This window comes from Ochotona curzoniae, unplaced genomic scaffold (genome assembly GCF_017591425.1).
Source record: "Ochotona curzoniae isolate NIBS_2020 unplaced genomic scaffold, NIBS_Ocur_1.0 contig_1302, whole genome shotgun sequence".
In the NCBI taxonomy this organism is placed as follows: domain Eukaryota; kingdom Metazoa; phylum Chordata; class Mammalia; order Lagomorpha; family Ochotonidae; genus Ochotona; species Ochotona curzoniae.
The window spans coordinates 19134087-19152987 of NW_024465035.1; the positions used below are offsets into that span (position 1 = coordinate 19134087).

The 18901-nt window shown below is 42.2% G+C and overlaps 1 protein-coding gene across 1 annotated transcript in view; it reads left to right on the forward strand.

The window, feature by feature from the left end:
• Window positions 1–18901, forward strand: part of SCN11A (sodium voltage-gated channel alpha subunit 11) — an 83821-nt gene that overhangs the window by 23012 nt on the left and 41908 nt on the right. Inside the window, exons 4-14 of the mRNA XM_040965457.1 lie at window positions 790–918; window positions 2121–2215; window positions 4828–5001; window positions 5708–5774; window positions 8900–9041; window positions 9615–9812; window positions 10634–10813; window positions 11181–11310; window positions 12505–12743; window positions 14790–14960; window positions 17965–18339. Coding sequence (XP_040821391.1) covers window positions 790–918; window positions 2121–2215; window positions 4828–5001; window positions 5708–5774; window positions 8900–9041; window positions 9615–9812; window positions 10634–10813; window positions 11181–11310; window positions 12505–12743; window positions 14790–14960; window positions 17965–18339 — 1900 coding nt within the window. The remainder of the gene's footprint in view (window positions 1–789; window positions 919–2120; window positions 2216–4827; window positions 5002–5707; window positions 5775–8899; window positions 9042–9614; window positions 9813–10633; window positions 10814–11180; window positions 11311–12504; window positions 12744–14789; window positions 14961–17964; window positions 18340–18901) is intronic.

An 18901-nucleotide genomic window follows, 5' to 3' on the forward strand; every position in this document is an offset into this window, starting at 1 on the left:
TCCCCAGATTTTCAACCACATTCTGAACGGACTGTCCTTTCCCTCTGAGTTATCTTGGCACTCAGTGAAAATCATTTTACCCAGTAAATGAGGCTTATTCTAATCAATTGTCTACATTTATATGTGTTTATTTTAGTAGCAAACTATTCTAACTTCTGTAGCTTTGTGTGACAGGTTTTAATACCAGAGACTGTAAGACATTAAATTTTGTTCCTTTTTAAGATGCCTGGATTATTTGGAATTTTTTTTGAAATCCCATTTAAATTTTATAATTGGTTTATCTTTCAGTCCCCAAAATGTTACCGACATTTTGATGCGGCTTGCCTTGTATCTGTCGAACTTCTTAGTAATACTCACCCTTCTATTTCATGCACACGGAATATACCAAGACTCAGTGGTTTGGTCACTTGTTGTGCTCACAGAACCCTCACCACCATCTCCTTCTGTAGACCGCACCGGAGTGACAGTTCCCGACTGCTGGCGACAAATTACAAGCTGAGGTCCCAGCACCCCAGAGGGACTAAAACCACTCTCAAGAGGAAGGCCGCAAAGTGAGGCACTGAAGGGCAGACAGATAACTTGATTCAGAAATTACCCTGTTCCTCAGACTTGCTCAATGCCAGGACATGCTTTAAAGTGTTTGCCTGTCTGAACTCTAGTTTGTAGAAGGCCAGCATATTAAATGTCACCTTGAAATAGAGTACAATATCAAGGCAAGGTAAGACAGGGGCTTTTTGCTTTTGACCTTACTGACCATTTCCCTCTTGTTCTGGATTATTTGCTTTGTAGATATGTCTTCACTGGAATTTATATTTTTGAAGCTTCGATAAAAATAGTAGCAAGCGGGTTTATTCTGGATGAATTTTCTTTCCTTCGAGATTTATGGAACTGGTTGGATTCCTTTGTCATTGGAGCAGCGTAAGGATATTAAAGATTTTTACTGAAGAGACTTGGGGTGGGAAAGAAGTCCTTCTGCTTCTATTAGGCTTCTGAGTGGGTCCACATGAATCATTGAGTAAGGCCTGCTTACATCCACAGCTTTGAGACTAGTGTTGGATGGCCCTGAGCAGTGCCTTGGAGCCAAGGGGCTGTAACTCTAAGCACAAATCCATAGCTAGGCCAATAATCATATTCATATTTCCTTAGTCCTTCACAAACACTGCCCATTAGTAAGCCAAATTCTGTGCATGCAAAGGGACATGGTTCTCATGAAACTCACAGACCAGAGGGGAAAAGAAGCAACCAATCACAATGTGATATGGTATGTGCCAGTGGATCAGGCTGTGGTCATATAGGAAAAGTCAATGAGTCTAAAAGTCCTAGCTTACCACAGTAGTACAAAGGGCTTCACTCATATTTATACCCAATAGTTCTATTTGAGATATTTTTATATGTATAGGCCTATGGTCCATTGAGAATGGATTACTGCAAATAAATAAATAGGATGAGCTGAGGAGTAATGTTCTTCCTGAGGGTTGTGCTGCTTTGACAACTGCATAATGGGGCAGAGCAAATTAAAATCGAGAGAAGCAGCATGCCATTGCCTATATAACAACAGCCTAATTACTTGTTTGGGCCAGGCATTGTGTTAAGCACCTCAAATATACTTTTCTATTTAGTATTCACACAAGTTGTTGGAGATAAGTGCTACAAATTCAGAGTTTTACATTTGCCCAATGGCTGTGTTCTCTTTGTTACCAACAGGTGGAATAGAGCATTGGTTAAGAGTGTGAATTCTAGATAATTAAGTCCTGGGTTCACATCCAGCCATAGCCATGTAGTGACTGGGAAACTTTAACCAAACGTGTTGGACTCAGAACTTAGCAATCAGTCAAAGCAGTGTGGACAGATTTCTATTCCCACTGGATGTGGCTACAACTGATTGTTTCAATGTATCTTTACCTTTGCCTACTCTGAAGAGTGGCTAAAGACAGCCTCCTGTGCAGTCCATGGTCCACACTAACGGACATTGAGACTCTCAGAAGCTGAGATGAAGGTGGGGATGGGAAGGAGAGCTACAGAGTTTACCATGGTGGGCAAAGAGTCCAGGCAGTTTGAAGGAGTGTGGTACAGCCCCAGGACAGAGCGGGCCTGGGCTCTCCCTCTGCTTTATCTTGCAGGATCATATCCTTTTTTCCAAACATCTCCCTCAAGCTGTTGCCCCTGCGTACCTTCCGAGTATTCAGAGCTTTAAAAGCAATTTCTGTGGTTTCAGGTAAGTCATTCTAACTCTAAATACTGCTTCTTAGCTGGAGAGAATGTTCTACCATTAAATTTCTCAAAATGTCATTGTGGAACCCCCAAACAAACAAGTCAACCGTGCTTTATGCAGTTACTTGATGGTTCAGCCAGTAATTATTTAGCACCTAGTATGTCCAGGCCTGTGCTAGCCACTTCAAGTCTGCTTGTAAGACCAAGGGCCACATGCCCCTACAGAATTGGTGTTTAAAGATGAGGGCTGGAGACACTGAAATGCAACAATCACAAATTTGAATTTGTAAATTACATACTGTGGACAATACTGTTGTAATAATAGAGGGGAAAACAGTGGAGGTAGGAGGGTAAGTGGGGAGGGTGGGAGAGTAAATCCCTGAACCTATGGAACTGTATCATGAAAAATATAACAATTTTTTTTAAAAAAGAAGTGCCATGTAACACAGAAAAGAACAACAATTGAAAAAATAGATAGCATGAGGGCCATGGGAGACCACAGAGATTAGGGGAAACAGGTTGCAAAGCATCCTGAAGGTGTCACAAAGCAAGTGAGAGATGAACAAGGGACTGAAGTTGGAGAAGCAGTAGCGTGCCCATGGGTAAAAAAAAAAGCATCTGAGTCTGGGAGACAGGAGTAACAAGGATGTGGGAAGGGCTGGGCAGGAGATGGCGAGGGTGTTGGTAGGACCAAAGAAGTGAAGGGGAGATGCACTGCTGAGAGAGGGCTCACAGGGCAGTCTCTAGAGCTGTATGGAGAAACCAAAGTCAAGAAGCAGCAGTAGAAGCAAGAAGGCCAAGTAGGAGGCCTAGTGGTTGCCATAGAAACACATCACAGTCAATTAATAGTCCCAGCAGTCACCTCTTTGGATTCACCGTTGCATTCATGCCGTTAGTGCATAGCAGTCGTACTAATGTGGACCCATCTCTGAATCCTTGGGTTCCTCTTAACTGCTTCAGTGCTCCAAGTTCCTGGAAAGACATATCCCACAGCTGCACTACAGTCAATCTTCTTCAGTCTTCTTCCTCTCCAATCCTGCCATCTTTCCCCTTCCCTTTCTTGATGTCAGAAGCCCCTCCCTGATGATTTCTGTTCCTTGCTCCTCATCTTACACAGGTACCCCTTCCCCGACCCCAGCCAAAACTCTCTGGCATCTCACATCCTAAAGTATTCGCCTCTCTTAAACTGAACTGACCCAACAGGCCATAACCCAATCAGGAATAGCAGTACTTTCAGATCATGGGATTGTCCTAGAGTTGTTCAGATTGTGTGAATGGGCTATGGAAACAAGAAGAGTCTGTTATAGATGGATCGGACAGTGTTCATGATGTGAGCAGAAGAGAGGAGTCCAGGGTAATGCCAAGGTTTTTGGCTGGGGTGAATGGGGAGGAGGAAATGGCTATGGAGGCAGAGAACGTTGTGAAACAAGCAAGCTTGACAGATTAGGGACGGCTACTTGGGCTTGTGTTTGACATGACAGCAAGAAAACATAAGGTAGGCTTTTGAGGACACGTGGGTCTTCAGAAAGTTACAGGAAAATAGAACTAACAATGCTAGTTTATTTTGGAGCAAAATGTTTTTCATAATATGGAGGAAATGCACATTAACAAGAAAAGCTATGCACATGTTGGTTATTTTTTCACTGATTATAGTTTTATCTTGGCGGGGGGGGGGCGCAAGTCAAAACAAGTAAATACAGGCTACAACTCTGGACAAATTCTGTATGTTACAAGTAGCCGACACACAAACTGAATCAACGCGTGGAAACAATCAAGAAGCCTTTTATGATTTTAACCAACTTCATCTCGGTTCAAAATGATGGTGTCCCTTAAAAAAGGTAGCTGATCCTCAGTGACAGTCAAAGCAAAACAAAACAAAAATCTTAAGCAACAGTTACACTGAGAGAAAATCCTGATTTTTGTAAAATCATTTGTAACTGCTCATAGAATGCATCCCATATTTTCTTCAGCCATATTATTTTTTTAATATACATTCTTTATTTTTCATGATACAGTTCTTTAGGCTCAGAGTTCCCCTTCTACCCTTCTCCACCCTCTTTCTTTCACTGTTTCCCCCTATACTATTACAATAGTTTAGTCCCCAATAACAGTCACAAGTCCATCATTCTGCTATTTACATGTGTCCTGACATTGTAGGAATAGAGAATGGTATAAAGTCCAGCATGCTATGGTCAATATATATTTGACAGATTCATTGGGAGTCCGTATTTTATTCAGAAGCAGAGATGCATACTATAATGTATCTCCACTTCATGATATGCTCGCCAACAGATCTAGATCTAGGCTCCCTTTCATGCTGTCTGTGACCTCCAGCGGGAAGTTTCCTTTGCTGTCATCAAGTTCTGCCTGTGTCAAGGTGGTATCCTCACTTCCTCCTTAGCCTGGATAGGATAGGGCGGGGATAAAGTGGTCCAGGCTCAGTGGGAGTGACTGCATTGATGATACATAGCTTCTGTGACACACAGATCAAATAAGAGCACAAGGTACCAGAATGCTGATCAGCCCCACTGCCAATCCCAGCCTGCAGTTCTCCTTGACTGTCACCTCTGGTTGGGGGTGGGACGTTCTCCTGCTTATGCCTGTCCTTCTCCACAGGTCTGAAGGTCATTGTGGGGGCCTTGCTGCGCTCTTTTAAGAAGCTTTTAAACGTGATGCTCCTCATCATATTTTTTCTCAGCATCTTTGCCCTGGTAGGTCAGCAGCTCTTTATGCGAAGCCTGAGCCTGAAATGTGTCAGTGCTGAGTGCCAGAATCGTGATGCATTTGATGGTAAGAATAATTATGCTGCTTTCTATGCCTTGGTTTGTGAATGGTTGATTTATCCTGATTCCCACTCAGAAACCCTGGCTACTCAAAACATCCCCTAGGAGTCAGCGAAGGCTTCACCATGGTGTTTACGCGAGCAGATGTATTTCTCAGAGAATTGTTTCATTACTTTACTTGGGGTTTCATGGAGAGGCAAAAGCCCAAAGCCATGTCCATAAAAACAATGCCCGTTCCCGTGTTTTCCCATTTCGAATCTGGCCTGTTTCTTTGTCATATTTTACACAAGTGCATAGAGTGCCTCGATTTGGCCATGGGGAAGCAACATCTTCCAAGCTCCACTCTTTGAGTATTTTCTTTCTACACCCACAGTCTCCACAATGAGCTCAAGCTTACGCCTTTTCCTTGCACTGTCTGTCATGTACTGAGGTTGTTGCAGCCTGTCCGGGTAGCAGCACTGCGCGCGTGACACACCGGGAGGCAAAGTGTGCAGAGCGATGCCACTGCTACCCGCTCCCAGATTCCTTTCCTTCTTTTCCTCTCATCACTTCCTGAAGGATTACACCTCCATTTCTCCTTGGACAGCAACTTTATAATCATGTTAAAAGATTCAAATCATCTGTTTTCAAGTATACTCTGATGTATTTGCTAGTCTTTCTCCTTTCAGTGTTTTTAAAATTTGAATTTGTGGCTTTTTTTCCCCCTCTATTAGAGGATTGCTTTGAAAGACAAGAAAATTCTACAGAATTCAGAATGTGTGGCTTCTGGATGCAGGAAGGGTAAGAGGTTTTGTTTTCTTCCAAGAATGATTACTCTAGATGGGATGTCCCTCAGTTTTGTTGAACTGATGGCTTATTAAAAACCTGCTACAGACTTGGGTTCTTTCAACTTTATAGAGTTGGATGCTCAAGACTTTCAAAGGCAGCACAGGGTGTAATCACTCAGTCCCATGAAGCCATTGTTCCCTATTCAAGGGCATCGCATCATTGCAAGCGCATGTGATCTGCTTCCTTTTGCCACTCAGTTGAGTACCAACTAGATCACAAATAGCGTTGTCGCTCTGAAGCAGAGCCTACCACTGCTGAATTCCACTCTGCCTATCCACAACTCTAAGTCTGCGGATCAGCATCTCTGATTAGAGCAACTGAGCTGCCCAGGATCATCTGACATTGAGAGACAACCTTTGCTATGAAGAAAGCTGAAGCAAAGGAACAGAGAAAGTGGTCATGGGCAAAGTAAAAGTTCAGAGATGCCAAAAGGGTTTTAAAAACCTTGAATAGGGTCCTTGGTGAAATCAAAAGCAATGGTTACTTATGGAAAAAAAAAAAAAGAAGTCATAAAACAGGTGATTTAGAAATTAGGCGTGAATGCCAAAATAAGCAACACTAAAATAAAGTTGAGGAAATAGCCAAGAAATTAGAAATAAAGAACATAAACAGAAATTATGAGAACAAATGTAGGCCTAAAAGTTCCAACTTGTGACTAAGTAGAAATTCCATAAAGAAAGCACAGAAAACACAAAAGAAAGGAAATTGGTGAAGAAATTCTCAAAGAACTTCCCTGGGATTAAGAACACAGGCCCATGTGTGCGCTGACTCCAGCAATTGTTCCATGCTGATCCAACTCCCTATAAACGACCTGAGAAGAACAATGGAAGATACTTCAAGTGTTTAGGCCCCTGTCACCCGAGTGGAAAACCCAGGAGAATTGCCAGGCTTCTGGGATTCAGCCTGGTCCAATCCAGGCAACTGTGGCCATATGGGAAGTAAACTAGAGGATCTCTCTCTCTCTTTCTGTTAACTCTTTCAAACAAATAAATCTTTTTATAAAATGCAAATCATGGGTTGTCAGGGCAGGAATTGTTATGTAGTGGGCTCAGTCTGCTTACAAAACCTGCATTCCATATCAAAGCAGTTTGTTCTACTTCCAGCTGCTGTGCTCCCGGATCCAAGTTCTTACTAGTGCCCCTTGGGGGCAGCAGATGTTGCCTCCAATGCTTAGATCCCTGCCACCCTCACAGGAGACCAGGTATCATCCCTGGCATCAACAGAGCCTAGCCACAACCGGTGTGGGCATTTGAGAAGTAAATAGGCAAACAGGAATCTCTTTCTCTACGTCACTTTGCCTCTCAAATAAACAAACAAACAAATAAATCTCAAGGAATAAAAAGAGAGTGTGAGTCTCGCAGCGCCCAATACAGCAAACAGAAAAGAACCATGGCAACAGTATGATTGTGATATTGGAGGGCAAAAACCTTAAAATCAAAAGGGAAAATGTCACCTACGAAGGAACAAAACTTAAAATGGCTTTAGAATTCTCAAGAGTGAGACAGGATTTAGTCATGCCTTCATATTTCTAATAGAAAATTATTTTCACCCCAGAATTCTACTTCTGACCACATTTATCCATTGATTGTGATGATAAAGAAATCAGACGACAATGTGAGCACTATGCCTGGGGCTATGAAAGTAATAGAACTGCATTTTGTTTTTTTTTAATAGCTGAGTAGTATTCCATGGAGTAGATGCAGTTCTTTGTGGCTAAATGGGCCCAACTGGAAACTATAATGCTAAGGGAAATGAGCGAATCCCAAAAGATTAGATATCACATGTTTGCCTTGATTTAACCTGTAATTTTTTTTTGTTTTGTTTTGTTTGGTTGTTTGTTATTTTTTGAACCTGTCATTGATACTGTCTCAACCCAGATGTTTCGAAGAATGGAACTTGCATTATTTTTAACATATTGTTTACCCAGTACTATGTCAATCAATTAATTCCATGATGTTGTATATTGATACTGAGGTCTTGTTGGGGCTTTTAACTGACCGGATCTTTACTCTGTTAGCCCTACCTTCAGACCAGAGAAGGTCTCCCCAAGAGGCCACTGAACTTATCTGAACAATAAGACGCTGAACTTTATGCTAGGCATGTGTTTGCAAGGAATGAATCTCAACTGAACTTGAACTATGGTTATGCAACAAGGTGGAGGAATCCACCATGGGGGGAGGGGTATGGGAGGGGTGGGGGGAATCCCCAGCACCTATAAAACTGCACCACATAATACAATGTAAACAACAATAAAATTAATTAAAAAAATAATAATAAAAAAAAGAAAGTAATAGAACTACCCTGGTTGTATTTGGAGTGTGTAAATCACGATTATAGGATATTACAATGGGTTTGATTAAAAGCTTTTACATGCTTGTGATTTGTAAGCTGTATGTGTGTAAATTATTTTTTTTATTAAAAATTAAGTAAGTGTCCAATGGATACACTCACTGATTAAGTGGACAATGACCCATGTGCACAGTTATCTATTGTCCAAATGCTTATAGAAACAAAAGACTGCTACCTCTGGAAACTCAAACATTCACAGTTTAGCAGAGCAGTTAAATAAGCTGTAGGTCTCTAAAACATGAGAAGAAACATATTCCTGAATGCTTGTGTGTGAAATGCCTCTTGGCTCTATTGTTCCAGGACACAAGCAAGATGCAAGGGTGTGTTGGAGTCATACTCCCATTTATGTGTGATAAAAGTTGTGTGTGGACATCTGTGTGCCCCTGAATGCATTGAAACATCTGGAGAATTGGTGAAAATGCTGTTAACTTTTTCATCAAGAAAGTGGCACAAAGGGCAACCTGAGGAGAGAAAGGCGTGGCATTCACCATGTGCCTTGTTTTCTGTTCCATGCCCACCATTTCACCACACTTCATTGTTAAATGTAAATGTGCCCATCAATCATTGGAGGAAGAGTCCATAGTTGGTACATTAAGATCAAGACTACCGTTTTTCTGCAGAGGACCTTCTGGTGTGAGCCAGGAGATGGGGTCATGGGGTTGCTGTGTGCAGAAAGCTTGGCTGCAAAGAATGCAACCTTTTTCTGTTTTCTTCCTTCTAACATCTAGTGCCTGTTCCAAACAATATACATGCAACTTCACCAAATTTAATCCTGACTATAATTACACAAATTTTGACAACTTCGGCTGGTCTTTTCTTGCCATGTTCCGGCTTATGACTCAGGATTCCTGGGAGAGGCTCTATCAGCAGGTGAGCTATTTAGAGTCACTTTCTTCTTCCTCCCACTCGCTCCCTCCTCCACCTATCACTTATCCATTTATTATGGAGCTAAAACCTACCATCTATATGTAGTTAAAACCTCACTTTAGTCATAGATTGCTCATCTTTAACAGATGTGCTATCAAATTTTGCTTTAGAAACTTTGCTATACGTGTCACGAAAATTATAAATATAATATTTTGAAGAAAGATGGGAAAAAACCCACCGTGCATTCCTTTTCCTACAAGCACTACCTCCTCTCCAGTCTTGCTACTGCCTAGCATTTTGTCATCAGCACTCTCTTGCCTTTGTTTACTGTAAATTGAAAGTTCTTTGAGAAAGCTGTCGATGATGAAGTCATCAAGCCTCCCATGTAAAGGTCCTCAGTGAGATATGGAGCACCAGGGCCTCTGGGTGCCCAGAGGAAGCTGTAGAAGATGCTACAATGGCTGAACTCAGCAGGGACACAGGGGGAAGCTGCATGCACCATGGGGCCTGTGCTTGAGGTGACAGGCACGGTTCTGTGATGGAGTTGCAATGCCATTGTGTGCTCTGTCCTTGCAGGTTTTGCGCACCACTGGACCCTATTCAGTCTTCTTCTTTGTGATAACCATCTTCCTGGGCTCCTTCTACCTGATTAATCTAACCCTGGCCGTTGTCACCATGGCCTATGAGGAACAGAACAGGAACGTGGCTGCAGAGACTGAGGCCAAGGAGAAGATGTTTCAGGAAGCCCAGAAGCTGCTAAGGGAGGAAAAAGAGGTAGATGGTGAGATGTGCTGGGCTGGGGGCACCCTGGAAGACCCCGCAGGTGGCATGCCTGAGGACTGAGTCTACATCTCAGGATCTGACCTCAGTACATTCTTTCCTGATGTTCTTCCTGCAAATTGACTATACCAGTCTCTTGCCCAGAGTTTCCCAGACAGAAGGATCTTGAGAGAATAGTCTTGATACTCTTTGACCTTCTAAAGCCTGGTCTTTGAGGATAACGCTCAAATTATTGGTTGGAGAAATTACTCCATTGTGAGTCCAGGCTCTGCTCAGTGTCCATGTATAAATCTGATTGTATCCAGGGCCTAAGGCTGGGAGGGAGGGCTGGCTGTAGAGCCACAAGAATGACAATCTCTCTGCTCCAGAAATACCTGTGGTTTTTCGAGCCCATGCTGAGGGTCTCTTTGGTATATTCAAATTTTCCAAATGAAGCTTAGAATTTTCAGGGCGAGACAAGGTTTTATACCCCTTCCCATCCTCTGAAGAGATTGGTCAGTGGGAAGCTCATCATAAATCCGTAGTAATAAACCCACATCATAAGGCATATGCATTTATTGAGTGCCTAGTACATACTAACAGTCTGTGAGTGAAGGTTTGTGGTACAGAGATGGAGCGGCCAACCCCACCTCTGATGGCTTCATCTCATGTTCTCGCCCTCCCCAGACAACTACTGGTGAAGCTTTGTATTTCTAGTAGGTGATCAGTGTAAATGGAGAAGAGGAGAGAAAGCACGCATGAAGGCCAGGGTCAGTAGAAGCATACAGTGTTTCATGGACAAATATAATTTTTCATTAATTACTTTGTTCACGAAGGCTTTGGTTGCCATGGGAATGGACAGAAGCTCACTTAATTCCCTTGAGGTCTCATCTTTCTCCCCAAAGAAGAGAAAGATCTTTGGTACTAGGAAAAAGAAGTCCTTCGCAAGAGAATCGAAAAAGTCAAGCAAGCATCAGGCTCCAGGATCAGAGTCTGACGAAGACCCTACTCCAAAGGTAAAGTTTGTCCCAGGGTCCAGTGATACTACAGCGCACTCATTCATCCATTATCCACCCACTGATTTTCACATAATTTCATGTATCCTTGTGGTTTTTTCAGCTGTGCACTATTTGTTAACCAAGGTTTGCAAGTGTCATTAGCTGTCTATTATATACTAGGGCTACATGGTTCCTACTCTACAGAATCACAGTTAAATATTGAAGTCACCATCATACAGAACAAGTCACTTTCTAGTGACAGAATGTTGTCAATTCTCGGTGAACTCATGAATTCCACATCCGTGTTGAATGCTTTCTTAGTTCATACAGTGTCAATGAAAGGCCGCTACCACCTTTAGCAGGCCTGCCATGCCTTCTCTTACAGCCACATCTCTTAGAGCAAACCAAGCGCCTGTCTCAGAATCTGTCGAAGGACTATTTTGATGAACATGGAGACCCACTCCAAAGGCAGAGAGCCCTGAGTGCTGTCAGCATCATCACTATCACCATGCAGGGTAAGTTCTACCCCCCTGGCCACTGGCACGCCCAGTCCTCCTTTCCTCCATCCCCAAGAAGCATTCTACCAAGGAGACTATTTTGGAACCACCCTTAAATAGTGATGACCACTGTCCCTCTGGAATCTGCAAACAAAACACTTTGAATAAAGTGGACCCCTCTGAATGGGCACTTAGATGGTGGTGGGAATTATGATGGAACTCCAGATCCGTGGCTCAGAGAGGGCCTCGCAAGCAGGCCAGGCCATAAGAAAGGTGATCTGAGTGACAATGAACATCAGCTAAGGAAGTCTGCATGAAATGGCACTTGTTGCTGAAGCTGGAGTCAGGAATCCAGCATGGGCAATGAAAGATCCGTGTAGACAGGTTAGGGTGACCTGATGCACCTGGCTAATGGCAGGTAGGGCCCTGTAGGAAGGCTGCTGCTCAGGAGAAGGATCAGATGGGTTTCTGGTTACCTTTGTGCCCATTTTATCACCTCATTTGGTCAGCATGAGGCATGAGCCCTACAAGGTTGCCAGGAAAATCAAATGGCCTTTATGGCCTGAACTCAACTAGCTGATGGAGTGCTTTGTCTTGTTTCTGTACTTAATGGATGCCTCTATGTGGTTCTCTCTACTTCCCCTAAACTAGCAGTGGGGAATATCCAACCTACAAGGCACTGTAAAGCCCGCAAAATTGTTGAGTTTGGCCCTGCCAAGGCAACCACATCTGGGACTCAAAATTCAGATAAGCTGTAACATCCTAATCTTTAGTTGATAATTTTATATGGTCTGTGAATGGTACTATAACTACCTAAGTGGCCCTTGGCAGCAAAAAGATTCCCCCACATGTGTGTACTGCCTGTGCCTGTTACAGGCATCACCAAGACTTGCCTTCAGAGGCTTTAGTGTAGGCGTGTATCTGTTTCTCACAGGTTCACAGACGGGTATCTCTGACTACATGGCCCAGCTTCTGAGTCCAGACTCAAAAAGTCAAAATTTGATAGACATTCCTGTTGAACATTCTGGTTACATGCCGGAAGTGATCTCTTCTCTAGTGTGATTGATATATGAATCTTTCTGGCTACACAAGTCAGTGCCCAATTTAGTCAATTTGACCAACTTGACCTTGGGAAATTGTGGGCAGGAAAACAGCAGGTAGACTGGTCTAGAGCTAACTCAGCTCCTCAATTGTTCTTTCACTGTTTTTCAGAACAGGAAAAATCCCAGGAGCCTTGCCTCCCGTGTGGAGAAAACCTCGCATCCAAATACCTGGTGTGGAATTGTTGTCCCCAGTGGCAACGCATCAAGACCGTCCTGAAGGCCGTGATGACCGACCCCTTCACTGAGCTGACCATCACCATCTGTATCATCATCAACACCATCTTCTTGGCCCTTGAACATCATGAGATGGACACGAATTTTAAAACCATTTTGAATATAGGGAATTTGGTAATTTCTAACTTTAAAACTTTTGCATTGTAAGCCTTTCGAGGTCTAAATACGGTCAGTGGTCTACAATAACCTAAGTGTTTGGTCCCCTTGCATGGAATAGAGGCATGAAATGACTGCCATGACTTTATTTTCCCACAGTGCCTTCCAGTTATTTCCAAGGCCCTGTCATTGTGTTGTGGTATACTGAGGTTTTCACTTTAGCTTTCCAGGGGCAGCCTAGAAGCAAATAGACATCTGAGAATGTCAACTCTGGTATTTTCAAGGAAATGTTTGCCAAATGGAGAGGCTTGTGTTAGTGACTGCCATGATCCCACTGCTGTCCCCAACCCTATCTGTAACAATGACACTGTTTGTCATAAAGAGATGCAGCTCCCATTGCTAGTATCATTCTTCTTGAAAAGATGAGGCAGGTTCTGGTAGCCATGAAATGCTTGCCTTCACGGGAGAAGGTGTGAAAAGCAGTCAGGCAGTGTGAGAGAAAGAGTGATTGGATTTGAGTTTGCTTCAATGTTTTATTTATTTTTTTCTTTCAACAGCTCTAAGTTTCAGTTAAACTGAGAAAACTACTGTAGAAGACTTTTCAAGTTTTTTGATTCCTGTGAAAGATATTCTTCTCAATGGAAAATTAGTTCCTAAACTATAAGAAACAACAAATAATTGCAATTACATATTCTACTCTCATTAGATTAAAGAATAAGGAATATGAATGATTGGTTCAGATTTTTCATCTTAATAATTTATTTTATTTTCCTGTCTTGAAAAACAATACATACTCTTTAACTTCCAAAAAATAAGAAAAATGTAAGTTTAAAAAGAAGAGACTCAATTAATTTCCCAGCAAAGCTGACACTTTTTTTTTAACACCATAGGGTTTTTTTCTGGCATTAAGTATATATGAGTGGATTTTTAAAAAGATTTATTTAATTTTTTTTAAAGATTTATTTTTATTATTTTTTTATTGGAAAGGTGGATATACAGAGAGGAGAGACAGAGAGGAAGATCTTCCGTCCAATGATTCACTCCCCAAGTGAGCGCAACGGGCCGATACTATGCCGATCCGAAGCCAGGAGCCTCGTCCGGGTCTCCCACGTGGGTGCAGGGTCCCAAAGCTTTGGGCTGTCCTCAACTGCTTTCCCAGGCCACAGGCAGGGAGCTGGAAGGGAAGCGGGGCTGCCAGGATTAGAACCGGCGCCCATATGGGATCCCGGGCGTGCAAGGCGAGGACCTTAACCACTTGCGCCACCGCGCCGGGCCCGATTTATTTAATTTTTATTACAAAGTCAGATATATAGAAAAGAGGAGAGATAGAGAGGAAGATCTTCCATCTGATGATTCACTCCCCAAGTGAGCACAACGGCCGGTGCTGTGCCGATCCGAAGCCAGGAGCCGGGAACTTCCTCCAGGTCTCCCACACGGATGCAAGATCCCAAAGCTTTGGGTCATCCTCAACTGCTTTCCCAGGCCACAAGCAGGGAGCTGGATGGGAAGTAGAGCTGCCTGGATTAGAACTGGCACCCATATGGGCAAGGACTTTAGCCTAGGACCCATGCCGCTGGGTCCAATAGATTTAATTTTAATTTGTCTGCTTCTTACTCAATATTCTGCATAACTGTAAGCCTGTATTTTTCTAATAACCAAAGAAAAAAACAATTTAATTTTGTCTGTGAAAAACACCCAAGTTGGAGATTGTTGTGGCTCTTATCCCTTCCTTTGGTTCTATAGTGCTGAGTCCTTAACTGATTGTTCTGATTCACTAAATCCTTCTTTCCACCATAACCAACCTTCCACCAAATGGGAAATGACGCCATTCATTCTCCTGGTGCTGATGGGCAGGTACCATGGGGGTGGAAAGGAAGAACCAAAGCACCATGAGAGTCACCTCCTGCAATAAATATCCCTATTGCCCAGTCTTTTGAGTATATCACATGAGCCCTACTGATGCTTTATTCCTCTTTAACCTTTGTCATTTCCTCACACCATGCTTACAGCCATGTCTCCAAGAGAGCAACAACTTCGTTTTCTCACTCTTCTTTGTTTTACTAGGTTTTCACCGTCGTTTTTATAGTGGAAATGTGCCTAAAAATCATTGCACTTGATCCCTACTACTACTTCCGCCAATGCTGGAATATCTTCGACTGCGTGGTTGCTCTTCTGAGCCTTGTAGATGTGCTGTATGTACAGCAAAGCTTGCCATTCATGCGTTCCTTCAGAGTGGTAAGGCATTTCCTTTATTCTATAACCCAGCCAACCAGCTGAAAAGCCTTGAGTGAGCTCAATTGTAACGTTGCACTTAGCTTCAAGTTATTCTGCTTTAATCCCAAAAGCAGAACTCTGCTCCCGCTCCAGTCCAGGTCTTTAATAGACTAGAAGATCCTTTTACAAATGACCCCTTTCCCATCCGTGATCTGACAGAAACTTTCAGAAACCAAACTCAAAACTGCATTTGCAGGGTCAGGACTCTGTCCAAGGTTTTGTGCACAATACCTCCAACTTTCTTTTTCCCCCTTGAGCCCTGAAATGAACACCCACACATCTGGGCTCACTGAAGACCACAAAGCCCAGGAGTGATGCTGGCAGGTGCAGGCCTTACCACAAGGTCCTTTCTCATCACTGCCAGCATCACATGCCTGTCCTGTAGTGTCTGCCTTCCACTCACCTCTATGGAGGTATTCTAAAAAACTGTGTCTAATACAAGTTGATACAGGATAATCCCAAAAGTAAGAAAGTGACAGTCCTCAAGGAGTTTTCAGTCCAAGGGTGGCATCAGATTGGATCAGATATGATTGTAACACAGAGCAAAATGTGATGGCGCTCAGGGTGGGTACAGAGAGGAAACTACAGAGAAATTACATCTAAGAGGTAAACTGGCAAACCTAAGGCAGTCATCTTAGTTTGCTTCCTGCTGCTATGGCAGAATACTGTCTATAGACCGGAGCAATGGCAAGCAACAGAAGCTCCAGTTCTAGACTTCCTGGGAAGTCCAGAAATTAAGGGCTTTTTCTGGTAGCAACCCTGTGCTGCATCATGATGTGGTGAGAAGGAATGCACAAGAGAAAAAAATGGGGGTGGAGAGGAACCCACTCCCTTGACAACTAACTCATGAAACAAGCACCTTTGAAGGTCCCAGCTCTCAACACTGTGTCAGTGGTAACTGGATTCCAACATGGGGTATGGAGGGTATATTTACACCACTGCCTTCAGTCCTCAGTCCCTTAAGATTTATGTTGCTGTCACAAAAATGCACTTAAAATCCTTCTTTTTCTCTTCTTTTCAAATTACTTTTAATTAACACATAGCAATTGACCCTATGAACTGTCTATATTGACTTTGTCTAAATACCAGTGGTCCTCCATGTTGGTAATCTCAAAGTCCTAATTCATTCCAGCATCAACTCATACACCCTGGGTCCAGAGTCTCTTCTCGATCTGGTATAGGTGATAATCAAGCCAGGGTTCGTCATGAGGTAAGTTTGCTCCAGCTGTGAGCCTGCAGAGCCAAGCTAACTGTTCATTTCAACAATACAGTTGTGGGGCAGGTGGGCTGAGGATCACCATTCCAGTTTCAAAAGGGAAAAATAGGCACAAAGAGGGTAACTTCAGCCCAATTAGTCCAAGACCATTTAATAGCATAACCATTAAATCTTAAAGCTCAAGAATAGTGTCTTTTTTAAAAAACTTATAAATTTATTTTATTATTCCATGATACAGTTGTTAAACAGCCTCTGAAATTTCCCTTACCCCCTCCTCAAATCTCCGTCTGCTATTCTCCCCAGGTCATTATAGTAGTACAGTCCTTCACAGTTCATCATAAGTCCATTGTTCTGCTATTTAAGTGTATCCTGACATTGTAAGCATGGGCAATGGCAGATAGTCAAGCGTCCTATTGTCAAGATATATCCAATAGTTTCATTGGGAATCCATCTTTGATTTGGAAGTAGAGATGCATATTGCATAATGTCCTCATATCTGGATATGAGAGTCTTCATTACACAGTGACTGTACATCCCCTTAAATGAGAAGCCATAAAACAAAATCAACAACAGAGAGAAAAATAGAAAATTTACAACAACGTGATGTTAAATGACATGCTACTGAATGTTTAACATCACAAGCACTCTAGCGTGTCATCATCTTGGAAGCCCTTTCCTGGGGTGCCACTCTCATGTTTTTGCTGGGATTAGCCCCTTCAATGTTTTTAAAGTCCTTTTGTACCTCATGAAATACCCATCTCCTGATTACTTTTTGACATTTACAAATATGAAAAGTATCCTAGCTACACAATCTGTATATACCAGACGATGGATGAGATCTGGTCCTTGGGGCAGAGTTTCTGACTTGCAGTTTGTAATGTGTAATTGCAAAAGCATTTGTTTCACTTAATAGACTTGTGTACTCAATTATCATCCTGATCTTAAAGTCTACCCTTTTTTTTTTTAGAAAAAATAACAAAATATTTCTATTTTAAAATAATAATGCTCCCTTGGAATTCTGTACCAGAATCCTGACACCATAGACTCGTTTTGCCTGTATCTGAACTTCAAATAAATGGAATAATATATTTTGTAGTCTTCTGTGTCTGGCTGGCTTCTTTGATTCAACACTTTTTCTATAAAATTCGCCTGTATTGTTATATATTGTGATTGCTTTATACTCATTCTGTTAATAAACATATGAACTATTTCTCATTTTGACAATTATAAATAGAACATAAAAAATAAGTATGGACCAGCGTTGTAACACAGTGGTTTAGTCTGCTGTCTGTATGGCACAGACATATTCTAGCTGTTCCACTTCTGATCAAGCTCCCTGTTAATGTGCCTGAAAAAGCAACAGAGGAAGGTCCAAATGCTTGGGCCCTGTCACATGTGTGGGAGACCTGAATGAGGTGCCAGATTTCTGGGTTTAGCCTGGCCTATCCCTATTTGTTGCTAAATCATTTAGGGAATGAACCAGCAAATGGAATCTCACTTTGAAACTCCACTTTTCAAATAGATAAATATACATATATATACTTACATATTTACATATATATTCTGTATCTTTTAAATCAAATCACATATAAAAAGAGGCACAGATGAGTACTACAGTGGGACAGGAAGTTGGTGAACTATGTTCAGGATAGGTTCAACCTTCAGAAGAATTTGAAAATCATAAAGTACTGGTTGAAGGGTAGTAATCAACTGGCTTCTTTTGTTTTTCTTGTTGTCTCTTGTTTGCAGATCCGCGTGTTTAAGTTAGCCAAGTCCTGGCCAACATTAAATACCCTGATTAAGATAATTGGGCACTCCATAGGAGCCCTTGGAAATTTGACGGTGGTCCTGGTCATCGTGGTCTTCATTTTCTCTGTGGTTGGCATGCAGCTTTTTGGCTCTAAGTTCAGTTCTGAAAAGAATAAAAAATTATGTAACACCGAAGAAGAGCTGTGTCGACGGCGCTGGCACATGGGCGATTTCTACCATTCCTTCCTGGTGGTGTTCCGCATCCTGTGTGGGGAGTGGATTGAGAACATGTGGGAGTGCATGCAGGCAATGGACTCAGATGCACCGCTGTGTGTTTTCATCTTTGTGCTTATCATGGTGATAGGAAATCTTGTGGTGAGTCTAGCTTTCTTTTTTCAAATCATTAGAGAAAAGTTATTGCCAATGAATCTCCATTGAATTTTGATAAACATGAGGCAAAGTCCCTTGGTAAATTGTGCTTTTGCTGACTAATGTTCCAACAGTTAGTTTGTTCTAGGTAAGTATTATAAGATAATTGGATTCTCTTTATCAGTGATTTACTGAGGTAAGTATATGTGACTTAATTTGGTCAAAACAATACAAAGAAATATAGAGTGGGAAGATAAGAACCTGTTCTTAATCACAGTCCTTTTTACTCCCTGTGGATCTTTTTAGAACTATGATCTCAGGATGAGCTGACAATATTATGCAATAATGAGATGAAACCGGTTCTAAGGAAAATGGAGTGAAAAGGTGGAACAAAGCTCTTTTTCGTGTCATAATTGGTCCCTGTTTCATTTTCAACCTCCTTGTTATGGTATTTGCTGATGGTGTAAGCTGGACTGGCCCTGTTCCCAGCACCTGCTATTCTAGATTATCTAGGGAGAAGCCAATTGGGTGCACATCTGAAGAGGCAGAAGACAACATGAGGATCTTT